At 41.2% G+C, this 16,999-nt stretch overlaps 1 protein-coding gene across 6 annotated transcripts in view; it reads right to left on the reverse strand.

The window, feature by feature from the left end:
- Window positions 1-12,727: 12,727 nt before the first annotated feature.
- The window catches only part of Cd86 (CD86 molecule), a 68,495-nt gene continuing 64,223 nt past the window's right edge, over window positions 12,728-16,999 (reverse strand). For all 6 annotated transcript variants that reach the window (XM_015486874.2, XM_048794655.1, XM_048794656.1 and 3 more), the window contains 2 exons: window positions 15,849-15,885; window positions 12,728-14,387 (listed from right to left, as the gene is read on the reverse strand). In XM_015486874.2, the coding sequence (XP_015342360.1) occupies window positions 14,288-14,387; window positions 15,849-15,885 (137 nt within the window). In that variant the 3' untranslated portion in view covers window positions 12,728-14,287. The remainder of the gene's footprint in view (window positions 14,388-15,848; window positions 15,886-16,999) is intronic.

The raw sequence follows: 16,999 nt of genomic DNA on the forward strand, positions 1-16,999 counted from the left end.
TTTTGAGTCAGCATCCTCATATCAAAGGAAACATCAGGCCTTTGAATTTTGGGGATTGGCTTACTTCACTTAGTAATTATATTCTCCAGCTTCATCCAATTATCTGCAAATATCATGATTTTATTCTCATTTAATGCTGAGTAATATTCCATTGTGTAGATATACCAAAGTTTCTCTAACCATTCATCTACCGAAGGGCATCTGGGTTGGTTCTACAACTTAGCTACTGTGAATTGTGCTGCTATAAACATTGATGTGGCTGTGTACAAACTACGATTTCTTGAAAATTAATCTGTCTAGAAACTATGGTGACAAAAAGCAAACCACTATCCATCTGTGGCCAAGCATGGTGGGAAAATACTTTGGAGGGCTGGGAGTTTAGCTCAGTAGTAGAGCACTTGCTGCCTAGTATGAGCCTGGTCCTGAGTCTGACCCAAGTACCGTAAAAAAAGAAAAGAAAAAACAAGTTTTGGGGGTAAAAAAATGTTCTGAATCTTGGTTTTGGCAGCAGCTCATGGGTGTCTATGTATATGTTAAAATTATACATTTTCACAGAAACACAGGTTGCTGATTATTGAAATAACTAATAAATGGGTAAGCCATTTACAGGATCAGGGCTGGCCACATAATTTTTCCAGACCCAGTGCCAAAAGAAAGTCTGGACCACCTTGTTCAAAATGCAGGCAGAAATACTTTTTCCTTTTATTCCGTGGTCTCTCATTCAACCTGTCATGGTGCTTTTGAGTTGCTACTTAATGTCATGTTCTTGGAACAAGGATGCTGCTGGTATAGATTCTCAGGTGTTCCTGGGGTCCCTCACTCCAGGATTCCACTGAATCTCAGGCATGAAGCCCACCAACTGCTGGGCTAGGATTACAGGCATTTGCCACCGTGCTGGCTCACCAGCACATTTCTTAACACTGTTATAGAGTGAGTGAGAATTACAGACCACCACACACCTCCTACCTCTGCCAGATTTGAGCCCCCCAAATTTGAGCCAGTCATCTCCTCTTCTCATTATGTGTCATCCCAACCCTCAGTGGACAGGCAACTTCTAATAGTATTGCAATTTTCATGCATGGACAAGCTAGGTTCCTGCACAGGGGTGGGTGAGAGTCTTGCCCCCACCCATGTCACCTCTGAATGTACCATGGTACTGCCAGTCTGGAGAAGGGATGGCACCACCCTTCCCTCCAGAGATAATGCAGCTCACCATCCTGTCCCTTTCTAAACTTTCACCCAGAATGGTAGATGGTGGCAGCAGTTTCTGGGTGGGGCATGGAGAAAGAGGCCCCAGATGACAGGACTGGGGAGTGGTTGGCTGAAAACCAATCCCAGGAGGTGGGATTCTAGAGACTCCAAGCCCCCAGCATATATTGCATAGACTTCCTTTATAAAACACAAAGTCAAAGATAAAATTATGAAACCAAGAACAGGCCCTTCTGAGTGTGGGGCCCTTTGTGACTGTCCTGATGGAATGTTCCATGAAGCTGGCTTCCTATAGGATATTCGTAGAATGAAAATGACATGGAGTAGTGAAAAAGGAAGATCCTGTAGGCACATACAACGGTCTTGTGAATTGAATCTCACAAACACGATCTTGAGTGAAGAAAAATAGTTACAGAAGAAAACATATAGTATGCTTTTGTTTATATAAAATTTAGAAACTGGGAAAAATTATATTGTTCAGGGTGCACACAAAAGGCTGTTGAACAAATCAAACAAGAAAAGGATTATCACAAAGACAGGGGTAAGGTTAGCTCTCAGGGAAATGATGGATTTGTTACCTTTCTTTTCCAATCTTGATCGCTTTTGATTGTATATATTAAATAGGGCTCTGATGGCTGTCCATGTTGCCCCTAGAAATACCATATTCTACAAGACTTCTCTATGCATTTCTGCAGGTTGGGGCTCCTGGCTGCTGTTCCAACTTGCTGCCCATCACACTAATTATAAGCAACATATTTGATGCTTAGGTGCTTCCCCTGGTCCCTGATGTTCCAGGGTCTTGCCATCCCTATTAATATTTTAAAGTGCACTTCCATAATAGCACCTCTGCCTTTATTCTGCTTAGAGAGAGCGCGTATTTACTAGACTTCCAGCAATGCTTGTTTCCCTCTACTAGCACATTTCTTTCTTTTTTTTTAATTTTTATTTTTTGCGGGGGTGAGTGTACCTTGGATTGAACTCAGGGACACTCAACCACTGAGCCACATTCCCAGCCACTTTATGTTTTTTGAGTTGCTGAGGCTGGCTTTGATCCTCCTGCCTCAGCCTGCTGGGCCGCTAGGATTACAGGCATTTGCCACCGTGCTGGCTCACCAGCACATTTCTTAACACTGTTATAGAGTGAGTGAGAATTACAGACCACCACACACATTGAGCCAAATTGAAAGGGGAAAAAGTCTTTTAATGAGCAAGCCAGGCTAGTGGTTGGGAGCAGGCTAGTGTCTCAAAGAACTTCCAGCACTTAAATTTTGGGACTATAATGTTTATGTAATTGTTTATGTAATGGTTAATTTGAATTGTCAACTTGATTGAACTATGAGTGGCCTATGATTAAGAGGCTTCTGGGTATGTCAATGAGGGTGTGTCTAGGAATTGGCAAGTGAGATAGCCAACTGAAATGGAGACCCTCCCTAAGCTGGGCAATACCATCCAATAGGACGATGACTTGGATGGAATAAAACTTGGAAGAACAGGGGGAAGCAGCAGCAGATTCAAGCCAGATTCTTCTTGAATGTTTCTTGATTGATGCTGCAATTGTCTGAGGATATCAAACTCTTACTTCTTCACTCTTCCAAAGTGGACTCTGCGAATGATTCTCCTGTAAGTTTCCAGAAGTCTTTGGTCTCAGACTAGAGTAGCACCATTGATCCCTTTTGTTCTGAGGCTTCAGCCTCTTTGTGCGGCTACTGTTTCTTCCTGTTCTTCAGCTTGCAGACGACCATTGTGGACTATCCAGCTTCTGGTCTCATAAGCCAACCTAATAAATCCCCTTTTTATAATTATACTTCCTGTTGATTCTGTTCCTCTGTAGAATCCTGACTAATACAGTTTGTAAAGGTAAAAACCACAAAGACCACAAGGACAATTGAGTCAGATGTAGGTCAGAAAAGACCTTGTTGAGACATACAGTTTGATTACATGAGAGAATTGTTTTGATGATACATTTCAGAGTCATTTTTCCTATACATCAGGGCCATAGTCAGGGACATGGGAAGGTCCTACTGTATTGCCGACATAGATACAACTGTCAGAGGAATGAAAAGGAAACATTTTAAGCAAGCATAAAATGGAGTCAGGTCAGAACAAAATGGTGTTACTTTGGTTCTTTTCCATTTTACCACCTTGGTTAATGGAGGATCTTCCAGGTCCTCCTGAAAAACATAGTGATGGGTTTCCAATTTCTGGAAACCTTTCCAACCTTTCCTCCAGTTGCCATAGCAGTTCTGGCATCTCTATTTCATTTACCACGGGCCATGATGTTTTCTGTCTTCCGAGAGCCACCCCAGCAGTGTATCTGAATGTGACATAGGATGCTTGCCAGGTGTTATTCAGATTTTTATTGTTCGTCTCTTGGTCCAGCATCCCCAGGATTCACTCCCAGCCATGTTTCCTCAGTTCTTGCCACTGTGTGTGAGCCAGCCTACAGCACCTTTGGCATTGTCTCCCTCTCTCTCTAGCAAGCTTCAAACTTCCCCAATCAGATTTCGTTGCCACTTGATCTCTACAAAGCTTTGGTGGCCAGATGGGTGGTGGAGGAAGATGATGAAGAGGGTAAGCATTGTCTTATCTATAAAGTCACCAGATTTAGCAAATAAAAATACAGGAGACTAAGGTGCTAAAAAAATTATTCATTGTTTATCTAAAATCGGAATTTAACTTGGCATTCTGCATGCTATCTGTAACATATTTGCAGGGCACTGCCTCACTAGACACCTCTCTCTAGTCCTCAGGCAATGGAAGGGCCCCATCCTATAATAAGAAAGAGTCAGTCACTTCTGCAGATCTAGAGGTTCAGGCCACTGAAAATCCTCAATAGATCTTTGGCCCAATCTTCAGCCATAACTTCTCTCCGGCTGTAGGAAATGAGTCTTTAAATGCTGTTAAGGAGATTCTCACACGTTGCTTCAAGTTGTTGATTCATCTGAATCTGTGATTTTTCTCTCTATGAAGACTAAGTATGATTACCAAAAGCTCTCCAATTCCATAGCCTTCTTTGTAACCTCTTTCCTCCACACTCAATTGCCAGAGCCAGTAGTTTCAAAACTTGTCATCATATAGGTGTTACCTAAGAACACCTAAACATACTGTGCCTGTGTCCTACCCCCAGAGATCATCAAGTAATTAGTCTTAGATGTGACTAGATACAGGTGTTTTAAGAGAGTCCCAGGCAACTTTAATATGCAGGACCCTGGAACTGCTGGCTTAGGATATTGTATCCGTTAGTGCATTCTCTTATACCTGTGTCTCCTTATAGCTCACTAAATGTTCTAGTAATCATGATGTCTTAGTCTGTTCTTGCTGCTACAACAAAACATCTTAGCATCTTAGGCTGGGTAATTCATAAACAACAGATTTTTTTTTTTTTTGCTAGCAGTTCTGGAAGCTAGGAAGTCCAAGATAAAGCCACTGTCAGGTTCAATGTCTGATAAAAGGCCGTGTTGCTGTCCTTATATGGCAGAAGAGCAAAGGGGACTAGAGCACTCCCTTCTATCTATTTTAAAAGAACACTAATCCCATTCATGAGAGCAGAACATTCTTGATTGGATCACTTTCTAAAAGACTCCATATCCAATGCTATCTCATTGGGTATTAGGTTTTCAGCATATGAATCATGGAGGGACACATATATTCCAACCACAGCACACAGCATCCAGTATCAACAGCTGGTCTTATTGTCATCCAGCTGGTAATCCAACTACAAAATCCCACTCTCAGTATCTTTTTGTAGGACACTGCCTGGTATTAAGGCTCAGGGAGGCGCCCTTAGAAGCAGAGCTTGCGGCAGGGAATCTTATGCAAGTTATTATGCAGAATTTTCTCAGGAAAAGAGAATAAGGAAGGCAGGCAGTCATCTGGCATGGATAAAACCAGCAAGAATGTGTTCCTAGCTGGAGACTAACTTGAAGCCTGATCCCGCAGGGAGCTCTTGAACACTAATTGGGCCACAGAGTTAGCTCTACCTTGAGGCAAGGATGGTGACCTTTTGTACCCCTAGTTAATCATTGGCTGCCCCCAGAGATGTGATGAAGGACTGGAGTATAGCTTTTTAGCCAGAGCTAGGACCAAGATGAGGTGAGAAGGGTAAAGTTATGAATAATCATAATCATAATCCAAAATCCAAAAATTATGATGAACAAAATCAGATTTTAAATAAACATAGAATTAAGAGAGGAGGTTGTTGTTTGACCAAAACCAAGTCCCACAGAGAAGGCAGCTTTGGGTTATCAGTCATTCAAACATCTGGGGATGGTGTATTGGCCAGGTAAACGGCACGTGGGGTGGGGGAGACTAACAATATTCATTAGAGCGTCTTTCCCCCATTCCATGTATTTAAGGTTGACTCTATTTCCCTAGGATTTTTTGCCAGATCATGGGAGAGCAATGCGTGGGTCTATTTAATAAGGTCAAAAATCTCTGGCCAGGATGCTTGCTTCCAGGATGAACTTGTGATTCAAGCCAAGCCCAGCCAGCATCCTCTCAAGGACGTTTCTGTTGGAGCTAACAGAGAGGAGGCTCTGGACAGCATCAGCTGGAGCTATCTGTGGCCATCTTTCCCAGCTGCATGGAGGAATTTGCCAGTAATGGGAGAGAAGGAGGACAACATGCAAAGAAAACCTGAGTCAGGAATGAAACTGTAGAGAGCAAAAGAGAGTGGCCTGAAAGTATTCACTATGCCTTCAGAAACAGCCAGGCCAAGACTTATACATCACTCCGGACATTTTTTGTTGTGTGGAATACAGTGCCCGACTTGAGGAATACAACTAACTTATGGAGTAAAAACAGGGTGGGAAGAGAGAAGAGGGACAGTAAGTGAAAAACAAGGTATTGGCTCACATAACTAAAAAGTCCAGCAACAGGGTTTCAGGTGCAGCTGGAAACAGGTTCTTCACAACCTCACTGTGATCCCTATCAGGTGTTATTCAGATTTTTCTCCTCTCTTAGGACTCGCTCCATGTTCAGGTGACACAAGACACAGACACTGAAGTGATATTCTGGTTTCCTCAGCATCTGCTTACCCACCCTGGACATCAGTTCTGTGATCCCTCTATCCAACATGCCTGGATTCTCTCATTCTTTAGGGTTAATGGTTCCTACTATCCCCTGCTTCTGGACCCTAGTTCTCTCCACATGATGGCTTATATCTGAGCTGTGGTATCAGGCCTTTGTCATGAATTGTACTTCCTCATCCTGCCCTAAGATGACAAAACAGAGGCTCACTGTTCTGCGGCTCTCATAATGTTTCTTCTTCTGTAAGATTAAACAAACAAACAAACAAACAAACAAGACTTTTTCTTGCAGTGCTGGGGATCAAACCTAGGGCCTGAGCAGACCAGGTGAACACTCTACCACTGAGTCACACTCTAGCTTTTCCCTAAATTCTTACAATATTTGACTTAGCCTACTTTCTTTTGGTTCCTTCTTCTCAAAACAATTTCTTAGATTTGCAAGATGATACATCTCTTCTTTTTTCTTCCCAAGATAACCTGTTTATTGAGCACACAGTGCTTGGGGACACATTGTGCTCAGAAAATGTGAATGGTGACAAGAGTGGACAATGATGCAAGGCCACTCTCTTATGCAAGTTTGGGGTATCGATTGTTTCCGGCACTTAATACCAAAAAAAAAAAAATCAGTATTTTCCTGATATCTTACTTATATTTCTTGTTGAAAACAAACCATTTCTAGTAATTTTTGTAAATTAGCAATTCCTCAGAGAGAACAAAAATTCTTAAAATTCTTATTGATCTGCTTCTTTAACTCTTGCTACAATACTTTTTTCTCTAGTCAAGATTCTTTAAACCGTAAGGACATTTGCACATGTTAATATGCATGGCTGGTTTGGACGCAGGAACAGAATTTATTTTTTTGACATTAAAGGAAGCCTTCCTTCTTTTCTTTCTTTGTGATTTGATAACAAGAGTCTCAAATATCACTCTAGGACTGTAAGTCTGAGAGTTCAACAAATGCATAAAAAATTGGAGGAGAAATAAAAATAGAAAACGTGAAAGAACTGATTTGCTTGGCTTTTTATTTTTATTTTTTTCGAATGAAATGGACTCAATGTTCTGCCATTGAGTGGACATAGCTCAACTGTTCTTAAGTGGCCCGAAGCCTGAGGGCAAATACTTGATGTGTGCAGTTAAAAAGTGGAAGGTGGACTGGTAGAAACAGCATGTAACTAGTTTGTGTTACCAGCTGGCATAGTCACTATACCCTGACATGTTTTAATAATAAGCTCCAGGCCTATGTTATGGCCCACAAAATACAAATTTAAGAAAGAGTTTTAATTATTTGGCAGCCTGTGATATGAAGCTACTAGCCTCTGTTTCCTGGTCTGTATCTATGCCTCTGGTCACTCATGCCTGAAGTTAATCTCTCCCCTAACCTTGTGTTGAGTCTATGACAGAGAAAAGGATCTTTTTACTCTACAACGGAACACTGTGATTTATAATACTATTTCCATTTTGCCAACTGTGCCCCGATTATCCAGCCTTCCCAACATCATGTTTTAAGATTTCTTCCCCACCACTCAGATCAAGTACAGAAAGTTCCTATGGTCCCTCTCTCCAAAAGCATCTCCCGTAAATTTTCATTCCTCTCTGATGTTTTTCCTTTTCTCTTCTGGGCTAACCTTGCCAAACTCCACACACCGTTGTGCATGTCAATCTCTGAGTGAGCCTGTCTTCCACTCCCCATCTCTCTAGATCCTGCTTACCAATCCCTGTGGTACCCCACCCTCAGCTCTTGGGAGGGTCAAGGACTGTTTGACTCCTTCTAAGTTCTAAAGTATGTGGTGTCATTAAATGAGAGGTTTTGCTTTAGTTAATAAAGATGTCTACTAAAACAGAGGGGTCGATGCATGGCACACCTTTGCCTTCTGTGTAGTCAGCCACACCTGCTCTACCATCCTGCTTCCTGTTGGTTGGGAAGAACTGGTCGATGTGAATGCTCTGAAATAATGGGTCCTGGAGGATGAGATGGGTCCTAGAGGAGAATCACCCTAGATGGCCAAATGCAGTTTTTTGTTTGATTGTTGTTTCTAAATCCAAGTCATACTTCGAGTGGGAAGCCAAGGTTGTAACTTGGGAGGAGGAGCTGGTTATCAGGTCTAAGTGTTGTGGTTACCATAGGCAACAAGGACAGGCAGCAACTGGTGGTCAGATACCAGGATAATTGGAAAAAAAAATGGAACATATAACATGAAACTACCCAGACCAAGAGATTTAGGATTAATTCTGTGTACATCACAAAAACACTTGCTTCTGGGAAACCCGAAACTTTTCTGTATGGCTTTAAGTGGGATAGAGGAGTATTGGAACAGAAACTTCTTACTGTTAGAAGATGTATTATGACCCAAGGATATGGTGTCAACTGTATGCAGACAGGGTAGTTAAGTGAGGTATATTCTCTGATAGAGGTGGATGTGCTTAAACTGTGCTTAAAAATGAGCAAGAATGTAATTAATTGGGAGCAGGGGATTCTGGAGATACAGAAGATCATCAGTGAAGATAATACAAACTATATTTGGAGAATGATTATTAATTAAATCTGTCAGGATCATGGTTTTCCAATAGAAACAGAAGGTAAAATAAGATTGGTAAGGAGCTGACTAACGTCGAAGTTGATGACTTTGAATTTTAGGTTGAAGGCAGTTCATGGTAGAGTTCTTAAATGAATTCAGATAAGATGGAAGATTAAACACACACATCCAACTTCATTATCCTCTGAAATTCTGCTAAAACTAAGGAAAAATGATTTTTTAAAAAATTTAAATGGCAAAAATTAGCAAGTCCAAGAATAGGAAAAGCAATGGTAGTGACAAGTGTTTGAAATCCTAAGTGGGACTTCCTGGAAAACAACCCAGTCGACAGCCCAGGATGCCCAGAAGACTCAGGAACGGCAGAACTGGAGACAACTTAGAGTTAAGGTTGGGAGAAGAATAAGGGTTAAAATAAGGAGAATAGGTGACAGTTGTTTGAATGGGAATTAGAGCCAAAGCTCCTATTTCATACTACCACTGGGCAATTTCCTTCTTCAACCCTAGCAGAAATATGGAATATTGTTCTCTGGAGCAGATAAAGCAGAGAGCTTGAATTGGGCAACATCTCACACATTTGAGGATGGGATTGCCATGCTGAAGACACATGGATTACATACACTCATGCACAGTGAATGAAGATGGCAGGCGCCCCACCCCCACCTAACTCCTGCACCCCTCTTTCCTCACTGGGCACCCAAATTCTGGAAGCCAGACTTCTACCTTCCAAACAAGAGTGAAAAAACACCAGCCCAATGGAAAAGATGCTGAGATGGTTTCCCAACAAAGGACCACCCCAGATCCCCTTACAGTGAAGCTGAAGTTGATAAGTCCATCCATCCATTCAGATCCTCCAAACAAAATTTTAATTCCTGCATGACCAATGAAACTCCACATCATGTACATCTGCAAGAATGGGATCCTAACTAAAACAAGTTATACTCCATGTACACACGATATATCAAAATACACTTTACTGTCATGTATATCTAAAAAGAACAAATAAAAAAATTTAATTCCCCCACTTTTAAGCATGAACAGTCAATCAAGGATCATCAAGTATCTGAGGAATCTTTTAATATGAATGATATAGATCACAATAAGGAACAACTTGGAAAATAAAACTTTAAAACAAATGCCCTATATTGATATCCTTAGAGAGTTACAGGATGATATTGCAGTCATTAAAAATAGCCTCCTTGTAAAAAGAAATATTCATAGAACAACAATATGGTAGCAGAAATAAAACATGGTAGAGAAATTAAAAATTCAAAAGAAAGTTTGAAAGACAAAGTCGAGGAAATCTTTACGAAACAGAACAAAAGACAGAAAGATAAACAACAGGCAAGAAAGATAAGAAAACAGGAGACTCAAGTGAAGAGACTTAACATCCAGGAATCCAACATTCTAATGTGAGAGATTAGAGAAACAGAGGGGAGAAAATAATCAAGGAAGTAATTCAGGAAAATTCCACAGAGGAAAGGCCCCGAGTTTCCAGGTAGAAAAGGTCACCTAAGTGTTAATCACAATTGATGAGAAGACATTTTATGACAAAATTTCAAAAACACTGGAGAGAAGTTCCTAAAAGCAAACACATAAAAAGGAGTCAGAATATTTGTAGATTTCTCAATAGCAACACTGGAAGCTATAGATAATGAAAATTATTCCCAACCCCAAATTCTATAGCAAGCCAAATTATTAATAAAGTGGGAAGTAGGATAAAGACATGTTCAGGTACCCCAAATTTCATTAAATTTACTTCTCATCTATTCTTTCTAAGAAGACTTCTAGAGTATATGTTCCCTTAAGGCAGGGAGTAAATTAAAAAAGACAATTAAATGGAGCATAGGAAATAGAAGATTCAGTTCAGAGTGGCAGTTGTTCACCAGACTGAGGGTGTTATTTGTTCAGATTGGAGCAGGCTTGGAAATTTGTGTCTAAGGATGGTGCAGGACTCCATGTCTGTCTGTATCTCTTCCTGGAGTGAACAGATGGACAATGGGACCTCACTTTTAACAAGAAAGATTTTATTTGTTCTTTGTAGTTACATATGACAGTAGAATGTATTTTGACATATTATACATACATAAAGTACAATTTCCCATTTGGGGGGTCGTACATGATGTGGAATTTTACTTGTCGTGTATTCATATATGAGCATAGGAAAATTATGTCCAATTCATTCTACTGTCTTTCCTATTCCCATTCCCTCTCCCTTCCATTCATTACCCTTTGTCATATCCAATGCACTTCCTATTCTTCCCTTCCCACTGCTTGATGTGAGTTAGCATCTGCATATCAGAGAGAACATTTGGCTTTTGGTTTTTAAGGATTGGCTTATTTCATTTAGCATGATAGTCTCCAGTTTCATCCATTTACTGGCAAATGCCATAATTTCATTCTTCTTTATGGCTGAATAATATTCCATTATATACATTTACCACATTTTCTTTATCCATTCATCTATTGAAGGGCACCTAGGTTGGTTCCATAGTTTAGCTATTATGAATTTAGCTTCTATAAACATAGATGTGGCTGCATCAGAACCTCACTTTTAAGACCCCCCAACTTGCTAGCATATGGGCAAGACTGAAAACCGATAAAATATAGCTGTATGTTTTTAATGTGAAGTGTTACGGTGGAACCTGGTGTCTCTCCTAATGATCCTAGCAAAAGCCTTCTGATTTTCTTAGACTCTGGTGTAGGAAAAAACAAATTTGCTCAAATAAGGAGAATACACAGACACATGCACACACATAGGCAGAGTGTGTCTATGGAAACGCACAGAAGAAGCTGGAGGTCAGGGTGGTGTGGCTCAGGAAAGGAATGGGAGGGAGAGCTTTTTTCACTATTGGCTCCTTGTTTGTTTGGCAGGGTAGGACACTGGGATCAGCTGGGTAGTGAATGACTTCCATGTTCTTACAATGAGTAAATAAGGGCCTGAGAAAAGAAGGGGCTGAGGTGGTATAGTGCAAGATGCAGTGGAGATGTTCAACCTGTACACAACTGTCGTAGTTAGAGAGGTGAGAAATAAAGTGGGGTGTTGGGATGGGGAAGTGACTCCCAATTTCCCCAGCTCTACTTTCTAAATTTCCCCACTTACTAAGTGAACAACATTGGGGTAAACTACTTGGACATCTCTGAGCTTAGCTTTCTTCTTCAGCAAAATGGGTCAGCCATCCTCTCAGGGTGGTTGTGAGGATTAAAAGGCATAATGAGTTCAAAGGTTTAGAAGAGCAGCTGGCACACGGTAAACACGCAGTCACCAAACTAGTGCTATTATTATAAATGATGACCTCGTTCCACTTTCTCTTTGGTTTTTTTTTCCTTTCTTTCTTTCCCCCACACTTATAACTCAGCAGGCCTGGAGAATTTAGTATATAAAGGAGTGATGCCTTCACCAAAGGGCGTGTCCATGTTTCATTCAATCTTTAAACAAATATGTTTTGAAGCACTGCCTTTGTTGCCTGGGATCCATTGGTAAAGCCCGTCATATCCCTGCCCTCACAGAGTCTAGTTTTCTTTTTTTTCCAGAAACTTCCTGGCCCTTCTCACATGCTACAGGTCTATGTCCGTGTATGCCTTTATAACCATGATTTTCTAGTCAGAGTATTTTCAGGAAATAGCTTTATATTAAACAGTTGTTTAACCTACATGTGTGCACATCATTTAAAAATTACTGAGTGTGAAAGGTTACAAACGTAAAAGCAGGTGTCCTTCTTACTCGGAATTTCCTAGTTGTCCTCAGAAACAACCTCTCTCACTTGTTTTTTAATGTTCCACCACTGAGATAAATATGTAGGAGTCCGTAAGCTCCCCTTCTGCAATGGCTAGGGGGAAGAGAGGAGAAGGAGTCGAAGACGTCCAGCCACAAAGATGCTGGGGAAAGGAAGTGCATAAGAGGACCCAGAGGGACATCAGGCTACAAGGCTTGGGTATTATAGAAGATGCAGGCTTAAATAATTGCACCAAAACTCTTTATTGATAACTACTTTATACAAAACATACTGGAAACCAACCAGCTAGGGGCAGGCAGGGGCAGGATGCACGGATGGTAATATCCCAAGGATCAGCCTGACTCTGGTAGCAGTCCACAACCCTCCACAGCCTTTTATGGAAAATATAAAGAACAATTTTGTAAGACTTGGGCCTCCTAAAGATCTCTTTGGGTTTGGACTGAGGCTGGTCCCTCCTTTGCTATGCCACTGTACAGCCAGGCTTTCCCGCTCATTTCTACTGGGTTCTCTCTTGCTTGTATCCAGTTTTCCAGTCATTGCTTCCAACACAAATGGTCCTCAGTTGGCTGGCCCTGCTGTGGGCCGTTCATATTCCCCAGGACGTCCACCGGCTAAGGATTGCAGCCTGGCCTTCCTACTTCCACTCCAGCTCCTCTCTCTTGACCATGGGTTGGAAGAGTCCTGGCCTTGTCCACTCATGTCATCCAGGTGAGCGCTCTCCTCCCCAGCTCTGCTTCCAATCAGATGAAACGTCACAATAACTCGGCTATCATCAAAATCCCTCACTGACCACCAGGGAAACTTCTGTTTGTCTAAGTCCATTTGGACAGACTGTCCATCTGTGGCTTCTTTGAGACTTCTCAAAGGACCCGATAGACCATTTATTTCATTTATATCTTGTTGGTTGAAATCTTTTGTTGTTTTCTCAGGAGCATGGTGGTCTCTCTTGCATCTGAGTCGTTTTTTTATTCCAGAGAAAATAGGGCTCACAAGACACAGCATTTCCCTGCTTTCTCAATGCTCTCTGCCAACACTTGTTTAATTGCTTATCGGGCAGGTGAATCCTCCCAATAACAGCAGCAACCCAGACAGAAACGGCTCCAGGATCCAGTTTCTCTCTGTCTTTCCTGATTTCCCAAAATGGAGGCGTTCCCCTCACTGTGGCCTGTACTCTAACTAGGTCCTTGTATTCTCTACCGTCCTGAAGGGGGAAAGCATTCCTTACAAGTGGTGGGCTTTTCTTCAGAACATACTAATTACATTATCACAGTATATGTTTCTTTATATTTTAAAATATTAACATGAACACGAGAAAGTTGTAAAATACATAACTCCTACTCTGGTGGAAGAGGTAGTTGTTCAGTTCCAAGTTCAGAGAATGAAATGAGGCACCACCTTAGAGTGTGGAGGCAGATAAAAGTAACTGTTCTCAGAACTAGGAGTTCCCTATAAAAACAAATTCGGTAAAACTAAGAAAGGAATCTGATCTGAAGTCGGAGGCGTTGGTCCTAAACATTATTCCCAGGCAAGGAGTCATTCAGGTGGGCTCAGCCCATGAGTGCGCTCTGAAATTAAAAGAAGCAGATAGAAAATTTATATCTGCTTACTGGCACAGGGAACAGAGCTGATATTTTAGGGAGGTTATTTCACTCAGAAGGAGTCTTGGAGCCCCCATTAGTACTAAGGGTAATGTTCTCTCATCTCCAGCACGAAATCAAAAAAGGCTGCCCCAAAACTTACAGAGGAAAGGGACATGAATACTTATATGGAATTTGTGCTTTAATTAAAAGTGTGTAGCATTATGGTTGCCTGAAGGTGTCTTTGAATAGTGAACAATACACTGAACCTCTTCATCATTTTGTTCAGGTTCATGGATTTCCACTCTGGAAAAATAGGGGAAAAAAAGGATTGGGTGAGATTTCATGTAATACCACTTTATTTTTCTAGATTTCAGTGATAAGGCAGACAAAGGGGACCATCGTAATAACAATGAATAGAAACAAACTATTGAAGAGAGAGAGAGAGAAGGTGGGAGAAAAGAACCCTGGTCTACATCCTCATCATTGCCTCCTTCAACAATTACCTTGGATTTTTTTTTCTTTTTTGGGTGGGGGGTACCAGGGATTGAACTCAGGGGCACTCAACCACTGAGCCACATCCCCAGTCCTATTTTGTATTTTATTTAGAGACAGGGTCTCACTGAGTTGCTTAACACCTCGCCCTTGCTGAGGCTGGCTTTGAACTAGTGATCCTCCTGCCTCAGACCCTGAGCCACTGGGATCACAGGTGTGTGCCATTGTGTCCGGCTGAGCTTGCATTTCTATCTGGCCTTGTCCCTGCCCTGTGCTGATTCTCTGCTGTCTTCTCATTATAGGCTCTTCTAGACCATCTCTGAACTGCGTCTGACAAGACAGGCAGGACCTTGTACCCTGGCTCCCCAATTAGTCTTGCTGCTAGAATCACTGGATTAGTGCAGAGCACTCTGGTGGCTTCAGTGCCCTGGGGGTCATAACCTTGTCTCTGTGGCCAGATTTTTGTTTGAGGGTTGCTTGACCCTATGACCAGGCAGTCAGAGTCTTGCTATTCTGGAGAGCCCAATTCCTCAAAAGGGATGGGAGTCCAGACAATCTAGTTATATTATGTTGTGAAAGGATTTATAATCAGGAACTTTCATGCATTCTTTCATTCATTTAACAAATACTGATTGGGCACCTACCATATGCCAGACACTGTGCTAGGTGCTGGTGGTGCAATGATGGTCTTATCTGATAGGTCTCTGCCCTCCGTAGAGTTTAATTTAGTTTTCTTCATAGAGTTTAATAAGATAATTTCACAAATAGGTTAGTATAATCTGCCATTTTGAAGAAAAAGTCCAGGGATCCACAAGACACTCTAACAGGTGGATATGATCTAGTTTGGGGAAGGGTTTTAAGAAAGTGCTGCTTGAGCAAAATCTGAAGAATGAGGTGAAGCAGTGGCAGAAGAACCTTCCAAGTAGAGGGCACAGCAGATGCAAAGGCACCGAGGCTGAAGAGAAGGTATTATTATTATTCCTCAGTTCTTCTTTTAATCATCCCACATATGCAGGGCATTCACTAGATCAGGCACTGTGCTAGGAGCTGAGTTTCCATGGTGAATAAGATGCAGCCCATGCTCACCTCATCAGAACCCTGGGTATTCATTTTTACTTGACCATGACTTGACTAACCAGTCTCACTTTCCCCTCCCTCCCCATGAGCTCCTGTTTGCTGAGGTCTCAGCAGGCTCAGGTTCCAGACTATTCAAACCATAGACCCTCGGGGGATCAGACCTCATTTAGCAATTGCTGCAGGGTCAGGACTCACCTTTCTTTGGTCTCTTCACTCTCCATTTTGATGGTTTCTGAAAGAGACCAAAAACAACCTTAGAAATTGTATTCCTCATACATATGAAAACAGGAAAAACTTGAAGGGATTTTAAAGTCCTAGGACTCAGACATTGTGATGGCCTCATACATGAAAGAGATGGTTATTGAAATGAGGCCATTTCACAGGGACAGGCAAGGAGCTCCTTGCATCCAAAAAGTAAAAGCCTTCTCCTGATCACTGTGTCTTAAGTGCTAATGTTGGACATAGATTTTTTTTTTTCCAATTAAAGCTCTATCCTTCCTGAAATAAAAATACCACTGGGATGGGTAATACCTTTTGTTTTAGCAATCATTTTGTGGTTAAAAAAAAAAAGAGTTTCCAATCCTTTTTTTTTGCAAGCAAATTTAGAAGGTGAAGGAAAGGAACTTTTGAAGATGTTGATGCTTAAACGGATGTTGATGCCCAGTGATGCCACCAAATAGATAGTACCCACTGTTGCATGCACAGGCCTAATGGAATTCTCTAGCCAGTCAGAACTCCCAAGCCATAATTACTATTCGTATAGACTTAGCTGCATATGCAGTTTGGGATGTATTTCCTCTAGGTTTCCCTAATTGTTGTGTCCATACTGTTGTCCCACTCAGAATCGCACAGTCTTAAGTGTTGTTCACTTTGGCACCCTTGGAGGAATTTAGGGACCACGGAAATCCTCTCAACAATAGCCTTGTTTGTTTTGTGACTCAATTTTTACTACAAATAGAGTCATTTGAACACTTCCTCTCATTGACAGTTTCACATTAATGAACGGTAAAATCCAATCATTTTCAGCATTAAGTTTGGTGAGTTTTTTAAGTATGCAGTTACATAACCAATCAAAATCATGAAAAAAATATTTGTATGAGTTTCCTCCTGCCCTCTTTCAATCAATATCTTTTCTCCTAGTAACCACTGATCTGCTTAATGTCACATTAGTTCTGCTTTTTCTTGAATCTTGAGAAAAAGGATATGAATATAAATGGGATTGTATAATGTACAGTATTGTGCCTGGTTTCTTTACTTAGAAGAATACTTTAGAAATTCATCTGTGTTGTTGCATATTACCAGGAGCCCATTCTTTCTATAGCTTAAAATTTTTTCATTGTATGAAT

This window comes from Marmota marmota, unplaced genomic scaffold (assembly GCF_001458135.2).
Source record: "Marmota marmota marmota unplaced genomic scaffold, marMar, whole genome shotgun sequence".
Classification (NCBI taxonomy): domain Eukaryota; kingdom Metazoa; phylum Chordata; class Mammalia; order Rodentia; family Sciuridae; genus Marmota; species Marmota marmota.